The sequence below is a fragment of the Fistularia commersonii genome, chromosome 15, assembly GCF_037954325.1.
Source record: "Fistularia commersonii isolate RoL2024-O1a breed Wild chromosome 15, RoL_Fcom_v1.0, whole genome shotgun sequence".
NCBI lineage: Eukaryota > Metazoa > Chordata > Actinopteri > Syngnathiformes > Fistulariidae > Fistularia > Fistularia commersonii.
In genome coordinates, this window is record NC_141298.1 from 13,194,307 (window position 1) to 13,207,162 (window position 12,856).

Consider the following 12,856-nt stretch of genomic DNA (forward strand, 5'->3'; position numbering starts at 1 on the left):
AACTTTAAAACCTACACATTATGCATATGCACATATGTATTTAGTCATTGAAGCATGCTGAAGAGATTTGATAGGCCAAAACGCTTGAGTTCTCATGTGAGTTTGACCAGTCGTGCTACACAAACATTGAAAAAATACAAAAATATCCAGAAACGCAAACAATAACAAGGGATAACCAAACAGCACCCATGCAGTGAGCAGCGGTACTTATTCTTATGTTGGTATGAGTTTAGTATTATGACCTTAGTATTACGGGCATCCCTGCCCGTCACTCAGCAGTTTCTATTTTTAAAAGAAACAAACATTTTCTGACATCTGTTTTGTGTTTGGGGCTTTAGCGGGTGTGTTTCATTAAACTATTCTTCAATTTGCTCGCAGCCCAACTGACAAAGTAAAAACGGAAAAGATTTAGTGGTTTGCCTCTATTTTAAGCAAAGGGTATGCAGTTTGTTTAGTCATCCCAGAAGAAATAAGTATGGCAAGTTGTTAAATCTTCAAATTAATTTTGGTTTTCCTGCCCCCCTCACAATGATGTCTGAAATTACTTTGTTAATGAAAGTTTAGGATATCATAAATATTTGAAGTTGGAATTGTACAGTGTTAAGGCTTTGTAGCACTTTTTTTCAGCCCAAGCAGGTTATTCAAACTAGATTTCATAAGTTGACATGCACTAGAACTATGGATCGACAGCAGCTTTTTTCCTTATCACACCTTCAAAAAGGTGTTATTTAAATTCAATATAATCACAGTTCCTTTTTAAAAAAAATCAGTGTTTATCAAAACAACCACATTCCTCAGTTGTTACTGTAACAAGGCTTGTATTTGACCTTGTGATGGAGGATCTTTATCTGCATCACTTGTAAAATTTGAGTGCACATGTAAAGCAAGGGTTTTCATTTCTTATTTTTCTTTTCTATGTCGCAGTAACAATTCATCTCAATTCTATCTCCCGCAGAGATTTTGGATCTTTCTGGGAACGCTAAGTGGCACCAGTGAATTATTGGATACCTCGCAGACCTGCTGAGACTACGGAGGCGCCAGAACCAGCAGTTGAGCCACTCCACATCTACTCACAATAACATTGTCAACCGCATCTTCCTCCTCATCCTCAGCCAAATAGAGCCTTGCTTCCTGGTCGGCCTGCTGTAGCATTACAACATGAGCAGCTGTTGTCACTGACGCCCCCAGCAGAGCACAGTGGGAGCAGCTACACAAGTAGGTATGAAGGGTAGAAGATTTGTGAAAAGTAAGTGGGTTATGTGAAATGGAATATGTATGCTGGCAGGAAAGAAACTGGGCTGTCAGTGGACCGGAGAGAAGAAGGTCAGGTCTCTGTAAATGAGTCAACGAACCAAAAAACAACAAACACTGCAACGAATTTTAGCAGTGCACACAGATGACTATGTGAAAGCGTACAGTTAAAATATTCATCAAAACGACACCAGAAAAAGACAAACGCTCTTCGTACAGTTAGTGTTTTCATCTGTTGTGCTTGGAAAAATACTTTTGTTACTTTTCTAAGAAAAAAGGATGAAGGGAAGTTCTCTTCCCATGTGCCTTTTCTGTCTCTCTTTCTGTCTCGACAGGCCGTCGTCCACAGTCACAGGTAAGCAGTGAGACCCAGCTGTCAGTGGACACCTGCTCTGCACCGTGGAATAGCTTCGTGTTTATGAACTCTGTTGTAGAGAATAAGATTGTGATTTTTCTGTCACTCTTGCATTATTAAACCACATACCGTCCATCAATGTTGATTCAGGATGTACATTTTTATGATCCGACCAGATCATTTAAATCTAATTACTCATTTTTGTCAATTAAGGATTGAGACTACTCCTGCTGTTTTGGGTTATTTACTCATCAAAGCATGCAGAGGACTCGTGCAATGATAAAAGACGCATGTATGTACGTGGCCAATAGGATAGGCCTAACATCTATGAACGTAATGAAACAGTCCCATTTTGTGCTTTTGAGTTAAGAGAAGTGAGACTTTCACACTATTTGACCTAATTCCAAGCATGGAGTTAACACCGTGGCAAGTCGAAGCTAAATGACACGCGCGCAGATTAATGAGCACCGTGTTCTTCCTTCGTTTGAAAAATCTTACTGGCCATAGCAGCAAATGTTAACTTGTAAGCTTTTTGCTATACTGGCAAGGATAGCACAGAGTACCAGTGCAATATGCTTATGATAAGTCAACAGCGTTGGTAGTTCCATTTATTTTGAGTTCTATGTAAAGTGAAAACAAATGCAAAATGATTCCAGAAGGCAGTAATGTTGTAGGTTGCCAGTTGCTGCCGTTGTCAAACAGGCTCACCATAACACTCAATGCTGTGCCTTTGGAAACAACAGCAGTATACGATATTCAGACTGTAGACAAAAGGTTGTTCACTTTAAGAAGCTCATGTGTACGAGCTGATGGGCACATCCCACTGGCCAGTTCAGTACATGCGTCTTTCTCAAGGAGAAAATGCTTGTTCAAAATAGGACTCAGGATGTACTTACAATATGGACGTTCTGTCTGCCTTTGACTCTGCTGCATTTCAACTGTCGTGTCCTAATCAATGAATGTAGACATTGTAATTTGGGAACATTTGTTTAAAGAAGAAGTTTGTGCTGCATTGCCATGCAATTTTCCATTGGTGTTGTCACAGAATCAATAGTAGACATTCTCAAACCTTCATAATCAAAGATGACCTCTAATACTGTTTGTCAGACCAAATGCTGAGTGGACTGTCCGTTGGAAGAATTGTATTCATTTAAGATAATTTTCTTACCATTTTCTGACCTGCTAAAGCTAACACTTGTGACTTTTTTTCTATATGATTTATTTACTTACAGATGTTTCGGAAAAAAGCATCGTCTTCCTTGAGAACAAGAAGAATAACAGAAAGCGCTAGATGTAATCCTTTCTTTCTCTGTTGTGTAGAATTGAAGTGTAAAATTTTGAACCTGTTAACATCCAGCAATGTCAAAAGAAACCATAGACATTTTTTCGAGCCCTGCATTGCCCTGCAAAACGAAAATGGTAAAACACAACCCAGGTGTTTCAAGAATCAGTAAAATAACTCTTAAACAACCCAACTTTCCGGGTGCTACAATTCAACATTGTTGGATGTTTGAAAAAAAAACACATTTCTTCTGCTTTTAATTCTGTATGAATGCCTTCAATGAAGTTTGGGATCAGCTGAGAATATTCATATCACTGGGTCTTGGGTCCTTGTAAAAAATAATGGTACAGTCCTTTTATGTATCAAAGCCATGGGGTTGCAGTCTTGCAACATTTGCTTGTTTTTCCAGTAAAATACTATTTTTGCTTGCTTTTTGGAAGGGGTAAAATGGAGACCCTGTGATCCTTGGTTTTTCTCAATGCTTTGATTCTGGGGTTCAAAAGCACCTTGTCAAGTTAACTTTAGCTCTGACCGAAGACAGTGCTTGTTACATCATGCATCCAAGTTGAACATCGAATGCCATCCCACTGTCCAGTTTTTCATAATTATGTTTTACATTTAACATAGTGGCAATGGTAGATTTAACCCCTCATTCTATTTCTTGGGTGGTGTTTTGCTCCTGTAGGCAAATTATTACAGCAGCAAATATGTTTAAAGATGTCCTCTTGGGCTTTGAAACATCATTTCATAAGTAAAGTAAATACTAGAAAATAGCAGATTTATTCAGAATGTAGATTACCCTTAATTGGAAGCTTACCACATGAATTTTCCACCAATGCTCTGAATAGCTGGCTAAGAGCCTTTCCCTAAACTCAAACCAGTCCGTTGCATCGCAGCAGCCAAAGAACCAGGTCTCAGCCAGGAAAAGTGGTTGAGGATTAATGCTAGCACTTTGCTAGTCAAGAACCAAGAGCAGAATTCACCAGGGGTGATAGGTGTGACAAACAAAATAGGTTAAGCTGTTTTCTTCTTCTTTCATTGTCTAAACCAAGACCTGATTTTGTCTGTAATGTGTAAAGCCTATTCCTCTTCTCAAAATCAACGTTTAGCATGAATCAGGGTTTTGCTATGCGGGTTCTGGCTCAAATTTTTTTTTTTTTTTTTTTTTTTTGTTTGCTTTTAATTTTTGTTAGTGTTTCCTCCACACTATTCCCATTATGCATCGATGTGTAGAGGGCAGCCATGACGCAATGTTAATCTTAAAGGTGGACTCAGTCTTGCTGGAGAGCAATTGTTGATATATAAGCTCAACCACACCGCAAATACACCTCTCCTACAAATGCTTCCTCAAAATCTTGGCTTCCCAAATGTAACGAAACGCATCGCCTTGGTAATGACAATAACAACTGGGCTTTTCATTGCTTGCAGCTTTAGCACTTTGAATTACTTAAACTCCATTATCGATGATGCACAGAGGCTAAAAGACCAGGAAACTTAGTATAATGGCATATAATCTTCGCCATTGAGAAAAGCATTTTGTTTTGGATCGTCTATGTGCACATCCATCCCGTTGTCATAGCTGTGGTCGCTCAGTATTGCTAGAAGATGGCGTATCTTGAAGTTTTTTACAAAGATGCACTTGGGCACAAGAAAGAAGTGATTAATTTAAGGTAGCCAGAGGTCACTGTGACTGAACAAGACCTGCTTTTGGCCTCAGTAATGTGATGTCTAAGGAACCTCTCAAGGATACTCCTGCAAAGTTGGCTCAAGTATCTGCTGACTTACTGTTTAACTGATTAGAGTTTTGATGTTTCAAATTAGAAAGGTCCTGCTGGCTTTCCAAGATATGACTTGTCATAAATTTTGAATGTAAATGCTGGGTATGACAAAGGTTTACCTAAATTTCCTCAATAATACCTTCAGGAAATGGCATGCTGAATTCTGCCTTTGAAATTTTAAAAAAGAAAAAAAAGGGTAATTTTGAACGAAATCGTAATTCATTATCAAACAAGGGGTGTATTATTTGAGACACGGTTTTGAATAATATGGGGCTTGTCAGTTAACTTTACAGTTGAATCATGAGTGAGTTCTTTCGTTTCTTCGTCAAAATCGAAAGCAGCTGCTTGTGAATTGTAATTTTTGTGCTTACTTTGGATCATCAATCTGCTTAGGAAGATTTTCCATTTGTAAGAAGTGGCCTCTGTGGTATTTTTTTTTTTATTCATATGTGGCCTTTAGCTTTACTCATTGTCCATTTTCTTCCCCTTCCCCATCTCGCCATCCTAGCTTAATAATGAGGGCGGCGTGGTGTAGGAGGTCGAGCAATCGTCTTTGGAACCGAACGATCCTGGTTCGATTATTGGCTCCTCCTGGTGTGTCGAAGTGTTGTTGAGCAAGACACTGAACCCCTAACTGCTTCTCTGGCACTGGTGAATGGCATGCTAACTGCTCATGATTCATCCGTGATGGGTTAAATGCAGAGAACGGATTTCCCCACGGGGATTAATGAAGGATAAATTAATTAATCCATGCTGACTGTAAGAGGCTAGGCTTTAACTTGTCCAGATATTTTCACTGTGAAATCAACAAAAGAGAAATCCTCTCAGGCAACAATAAGCCACTGCGAGTGCCTTCCCATTTCTTTGACCTGATATAAAGTAGGAGAAAGAAACCATTTGCTAGTCAAGTTAAAAAAAACTTAACTTACACAGTTAACACATTTAATATCTATGAACAAAAGCAAAGAGACAAATGTTTTCTTGAAGAATTTGAATGATTAGAGACTGAGAAGCAAATGAAGAAAGGCCTCAAAATATGTTGTGAAAATCGATTTTGTTTAACTACGCATTTTTTTTTCTGGTAGGTCAGCAAGCCTTTTGTTCATGTCGTTACCTTGACAGTGCTGGTCAATCCATTTTTGTTTGGGCGAAGCTTTTGAAGAAGGAGCAGTTGCAATAGTGTTCCTCACAGTGCTGACTCCACCTATAATAATCTCTGTTTTCACTTTTCTTCTATTTTCTTTTTCTCTGTTCTTGTTCTCGTAATTTTACCTAACATTTTTTGGATAGGCTGTGAAAAGTAAACAATTCAATTCTCAACCATTTGACATAGCTTTCTTCTCCTCTGTTTCTCTTTTTACTTTATTATATTTGCTACTCTCAGGGAGCATAGTACGTGGGCGGAGCTTATCCTTCCATGAAGTGCGAAGTCAGCGTGAGACCGAGATGAGGGCCGCAGCCGAGGAGTCGTCTAATAGCAACAACAGTGTAGGAGGTGGTGGCAACACTGTCTTGCAGCGCCTCCTGCAGGAACAGATCAACCGGAATTACGTGTTGCAACAGCAACAACAGCAACAACAACAACAACAACAACAACAACAACAACCGGGAGGAGGAGGTGGAGGAGTAGGAGGGGGATACTCTGGTCAGGGGCAGGGAGGACCTAGCGATGAGCACTCCATGACCCCTCACATTGCCCGACAGGAGCCCCAGGGACAGGAGCTGCAGACGGACAACGGCCTGGAAAAGCTGGGCTCTGCCAGAGTTGGAGGAGGAGGTGGCAGCAGTGGAGGAGGAGGTGGAGGATTAGGTACTTTAGGAGGGAGCAGTGGAGGTGGTGGCAGCAGCCAGGGTCAGTGCCCGAACCCAGAGGACCTTCCTACGTATGAGGAGGCCAAAGTACAGTCGCAGTATTTCCGTGGCCATGGTCCACCTCCTCAGCCTCAGCAACAGAACAGTCAGCCCCAGCAGCCTCCTCTTCCCGCCTCGGTAGGTGCGGCGTTCTATGTCACCGGGATGACCAATGCTAAGGTGCGCACTGAGGGCCGTCCCACAGTGCAGCGCGTTAGTGGCACAGGAAAGGTACATCAGGATGACGGCCTGAAAGATCTGAAGCAAGGTCATGTTCGATCACTAAGTGAAAGACTCATGCAGCTCTCCCTGGCCACGAGCGGTGTCAAGGCACACGCTCCTATCACCAGCGCTCCACTTTCCCCCCAGCTACCTCCTCCGGGGCCTCCAGGTGACTACTATAAGCCACAGCATCGTGGTCCTCCACCAGACTACCCCTTTAAAGGCATGGGTTCTCCCAGCAAGCAGCAGGAGCCAGGAGGTCCATATTACCAGGAGCAGAGAGGGAGGGAACACTCAAGGGAGGTCCCTCATGTCCGATACCAGCCTCCACCAGAGTATGGCTCCTTCAGGTACAGAGCATACAAACACATTGACTCTCAAACACATATTGATTTTCATATTGATTGACCAGTGTGCGAGATTTAGTGATATTTTGTCTTAAAGTCGCAGATTGCACACACCATCTCTTGGGAGGTCTGAACTGTTCACGGGGATCTGTCATGAACGATCTTAAATCTGTCAAAATTTGCTTGCCAAAACTTACATCACAACCATTCGTTCGTAGTTAGAAAACTTTATTCATCTCAGCGGAGCAATTACTTTGGTAGCCTATGTTTACCCAAAGCAAAGGTATGAAATAATTGTAATGAAGAAAAAACTCAGGGGTCCTCGGAAATCTGGATCCATCTGGTATCTGTATTGTGTCAACGTGTTAACAAATCTTTGGATATGAAGTACGGAGGCATACGCAGAGGCGAGGTTGCAACAAGGTTCCTTGCCACAACTGCGGGACCATAAGCTTGTCAGTTTTATGTCCCGGCGGCCTCTGAAGGCCGTATTGGATATTGACCTCATTGAGCATTACATCTTCCTGAAGTCCCTTGGCTGACACTGATTTCATGTGTGGTTCAGTGGTCCATAAATATTTTAGATAAAAACAAGAGATACTAGATGACAAGCTAGGTTGAGGTATAATTATCGTTAAATTCTGGACTATAAGTCGCGACTTTTTTCTACATGCTTTGAACACTGGCTTAAACAATGATTTATGGATTTTTTGGGGCTATGGAGCTTCATGCTGCCAAACATTCAGCCTCTTAACATTGGACCAATAAAATTACCGTGAAATTCTGAGTCCGTTCAAATCCGACACTGAAGAAGACTACTTTAATGGTTTTAGTGCGCAGGAAGAAGACGAAGATAGTGATCAGCTAGCTGTTGTGGCCTATATTCAGGTGCGCTCAATACTCTAGAAATTATGGTACTAGAAGTTGGGTATGGCTTCAATTTCAACACTCCTAAAAAATGAAGGCTAAAAAGTTACCTTGAAGATCTGTTTCTAGTGGATTGTCTTTGACAAACATACAAGAATGGGTTAACTTTTTTTTTGCCTTGTTAAGAACAAGCTTTAACATTGCTCAGGATGGCCTCCTGTAGCTCACAAGTGAGCCATCCTGGGTTTCACTGACGTTGAATGCATAAGTGTGGTGGAGTGTGTTTCTGCCTGACTAAACAATTAGACTGTATTATCAATACATGACGGCTTGCATTTTTAAGACATTTTTGAAGAAAACATTGATATGCTAAGGTACGTGGAGCCCTTTCTCTTTTCTCCAAATCATTTACATTTCAATTTGTCTGCGGTGGCGTCTCATCTCATCCAGTGTCTTACACAACAGGTGGACAAAATACACACAACTGATCCCAGAGGAATGAACTACGTGCAGACATGTTTAAACTTGACAAATTTGTATGGAATAAAGTATCCAGGCTGTTGTGCAGTCCCTCCGTCAAAAGCCAGTGTAAAATAGATTCACGCAACTCCCTATGTTGGATGACATGAAAGAATAGTTTATAAAAGCCTGTAGAAAAGCCCAAACCTTTTTTTTTTTAAATTTTCTGCCTATTAAAATCTGACATTCTAAGCATGTGAACAACAGCCTTGATAGTACCTGTTACCCCTGTTTTCGAGCAAATAGTCTTTTTTTTAAATTATTATTTCATTCACTGCTGCCTCATAAATTTAAAAAAAGTCATGGCTGAATCAATTGAAAACGGGGGTTTCAACCCGTCTTTATGTTTCTTGGTGGAAACAATTCATTCATAATTGCTTTGAGGATTTAAAAAAAAAAATCCATCAATGATTCTAACCACCTGTTTTTTGGGAATCAAAGAAAATAAATATATTATGGATTTCTCTGCTGAATCGACGCTCACTAATGCTTTTATTGTTTAAGATGGTTGAAAGTTGAAAAGAAAAGCATTGCTCCCTTCCCTATGCACACAGAATCACAAACAAATCCTCATTCTCACAGCTCTTACAGAGACCAGTGCTGAAGTACCCTTGAAAAAAAGGATGTTGAGCCCTTAAATTGCTAATGATTCTGGGCAAACATTAAATGAACGTGTCTGTGACTGTGTTAGTAAATCACATTGCTGAAGCAGTTCTTTGAGTGTTTGGTTGACAATGACGGTGCTATATAAATGCAGTCTATTTACACGCCAAAACACACTCAAGCCGGTGTGAAGTCCCATTATTCTCAGAGAACGTAATCATGGCTTCAGGGGTTGTCTTCACCCTGGCAATATTCAAGAATCTTCTCATGATCGTCCGATCTTAAAAACTTTGAGTGACTCAATTGTTGAAGTGGTGAGGAAAGATCCTGTTGGGCCTGTTTCACACGCATTATTCTTGGTTTAGAGTCAATTCAACCGTGACGTCCAAAGCATTTTAAGCATCAGCACAGGACAAGTCAGGACATGATCTCCTCAGCTTTGATGATGGTGCTTTGACGCTGCTTGAAGAGCAGGTGGTTTCCACCTTACCGCAAACAAAGTAGGGTAAGAGAGCAAAGAAAACAGCAGGTGAACAAGACTTCACCAGATATTTGTTGTTTTTCAGTAAAATGGAGGATTTATTACCCTAATTTGAAAGTAAAATCTTACTCCAGGAATTTTTGAGTCTGATAACTTTTTTTCTATTGTCAGAAAGGACAATAGAATAAGAACAACTTTATTTATCCCGAAGGAAATTGTTGTGCCAGAGTTTCAAGTAAAACAAAACAATAATAGATAATAGTAGGAAAGAGGGAGAATAAGAAATACAAATAAAATATAAAGTGTCAAAGTTAAGGCAATTAAATGTTTTAAGGTCTTAAAAAGTACAAAGATTTGAATATTCCCTTCGGCTGAAGGAATAGGACAATTGGATTAAAAAAATAGGGTCCTTTGAGCTGCGCCAAAAATAATTGCACTTAGCCCCCAACCCCCCTTCCAAAAAAAAAAAGATGAAATTAATGTATGTATGTATATGGTTCTGAGATGACTATTTGGTCGAGTGGTCACTTCTGACTTCCGACTACTGGTACTTCAGATCTTCGGTGACTGAATTTCACTTCTTTTAAGTGGATAAAAGCGTCTGCCAAATGACTGTAATGTAATGTAAAAGTAAACCTAATCAGTTCTTTCTGAAATAGAAACTTTGCCCTGGCCACAAAAGTTTTTCACTCTGCTTAAGAAATCTAGGAGTGTTTCCTCTTTGCTGGTAACTTATTTGCTTAATCCTGCTCATGGACAGACAAACTGAACCTTAGGAATCACTGCTTAGTGCAACACTATTCCATAGCTCACAGGCGTTACATGGTAGCATGCCCTCAGCATGTGTGTGGTCATGAATGTTCACAAAATAATCATATTCTCCTTGAAGAAGTTCTCTCATGAATCTAATAAGAATGCGGATCATCGCTGTGCGGATTGATAGATTTAATCACTTTTCCTACTTCTGACAGATCAATGGCTTCCAATGCACCAATAATGCATTTTCATTCTTCTTCCAAAGACAACCCTCCCCCCATGTGATTAGATCATTGAATATGAGCAATTATACATTTAACATTTCAGAGAAAAAGCAACAACTTTCCCAGTAGAAAACAACCAAAAGTAGTTTGAATACTCCTCAGCATATTGTCTTATCCCTAAATAAAAGTGGAGTTCTGTGAGTGTCAGTCAGACTGATATTCAGCTAACAGGCTAACCCCGTTCTTTATGTCTCTATAGGTCCAGTAAGGAAGGCTCGGTCCATTCCCAGAGGCCCCTCCACCAGCACAGTCCTACGTCTTCCGTCACCTCCGTCGGTTCTTTATCCCGCGCCCAGTCGTCCACCCTGAGCAGTATCCTCAGTGCTTCTCATTCCTCCCATCCCTCGTATCCTCACCAGCACCCTCATAGTCTGGGAGAGCCTTATCCCACCATGGGGCACCGCAGTTCGGGGTCCCATCAGCCTGTGGAGCAATTCACACCAGGAGCCATGCATCCAATGCAACAGAAATGTCACGGGTACCCTCCGGACCCCTACAGCTCCACCCCTAGAATGCACCATCAGCAGCAACAGCACCATCAGTATCACCAACAAGGACCTCCCCCGCCTCAGCCTCAGCCTCCTGTTCAGGCTGGACATTTCCCACATCCACTTTCTTATTCCCAACTTCAGGGCGAGCCATTTGCAATGATGGCCCGAGCCCAACAGATGGTGGACGTGCTGACCGAAGAGAACAGAATGCTGAGGCAGGAAATGGAGGCCTGCCGGGAGAAAGTTACCAAGTTGCACAAGGTAACATGTTCTGCCAAAGAACTTAGTGATACCATTTAAATATCTGACTCTTGTTACAAGACTTATGTCTTTTTAAATTAGCATCTTGGCCTTGGGTTTGGGATATAGAAAATCTGGTTGTGTCTTTGAGTTCTAATCACCCTCTTTATCGTTTTAAAGAAAGACTTACTGATTTCATGTGAAATATTTATTTCAAGTCAATTTCGCACACCAATTCTGCAAACACTGACCCCGCCATTATCATGCTTTTGTTTATTTCCACAGCACCAAACAAGCCCCGATATTATATAAGAAACAAGTTGTTTTCCCACTTTTGCTCATGTAGTTTTTATTGAGACAATGACATGTACGAACATAATTTTTCTGTCTATAAAAGCTGCATGAATCACTACCAATAGCCACATATTGATCCCGAGGGGTGGGAAAAAAAATTGGAATGCATCATGCTTTTCTTGTAGAAAATGCATTGTACTTTTCTTCTGCTAGCCAGCCCACTCGCAAGGAATTTAGTAGATGTAAAGAATTTATATATGCCGTTTATGCTCAAGAAGGCACAGCAAAGAGTGTCTCTGTCAAGACCAACAGACAGCTCAAACTTTTGTTGTTAAAAATTCAGACCAGTATCTGTCTTTTCATTCTTTTTGTTTCAAATGTTATTAAAGTATATGTTAGGCCTGTGTGCGAGATGGCTGAAAACTTTTTACAGAGGAAAGAAATTGGGGTAATTTAGAATCATTGCCATCAAATAGCCACCAAACATATAGGCAGGCACACACACACACACACACACACACACAACCGCCAAACCGCATTTCCACAAGTTAAGATTTAAATGTGAACACACTGAACGTTGTTTAAAAAAACTGTTCAGCTCTTTACTCAAGGACATTGATCCAAATTTCCGTTAGTGACTGATACACACTGCCAGCACAGTGTTGGTTTAGATTACATGTTTTGGCTAAAAAAAAAAAAAAAAAAATAGCTACAGCAGAAATCTCATGATTATGCTACATGGGGTTCAGCGGAAAGTTATTTAAAAGGTTTCGACATTGACTTCTAATGCGAATGATCTGTGCACTAGATTTATGATATGAAAGCTCTAATAATTCAGTACTGCTTCAGTCGTGGAGCATCACATGACTGGCTGTCATTCGGTATGCCTTTTATGCGCATGGTTGCCAGATACTTTGCAGAACAGTTTTAAAGGCAATTGTTTGAGTAATTAAAAATAAGATTTAAAAAAAAAAACAAAAACAAAGGTGATGATACCTTTCTGTGCTTTTTTTTCCCCCCTCCTCTGTTTCAATTATATTAAGTGATGCGTCATGGTTTGAATTGAGAAATACCTCATATGTATTGTTAAGAGGCCTGTGCAGTCAAAGCCAGGGGTGTCTGCAAACAATATCTGCACGGCTCTGTGCGACACCAGGACATATAAATTATTTCAAACAAGCATGAATATCAGTTTATGGCTGTACAAATAATTGTGCAAGATTTCATTTCATAGA

The 12,856-nt window shown here is 40.5% G+C and overlaps 1 protein-coding gene across 2 annotated transcripts in view; it reads left to right on the forward strand.

Annotated features, from left to right (window-relative positions):
• Window positions 1-12,856, forward strand: part of amot (angiomotin) — a 46,226-nt gene that overhangs the window by 19,090 nt on the left and 14,280 nt on the right. Inside the window, exons 2-5 of one of the 2 annotated variants that reach the window (XM_086160496.1) lie at window positions 956-1,215; window positions 2,839-2,899; window positions 6,051-7,089; window positions 10,796-11,348. In XM_086160496.1, the coding sequence (XP_086016622.1) occupies window positions 2,839-2,899; window positions 6,051-7,089; window positions 10,796-11,348 (1,653 nt within the window). In that variant the 5' untranslated portion in view covers window positions 956-1,215. The remainder of the gene's footprint in view (window positions 1-955; window positions 1,216-2,838; window positions 2,900-6,050; window positions 7,090-10,795; window positions 11,349-12,856) is intronic. The other variant, XM_086160497.1, reaches the window with a different exon arrangement.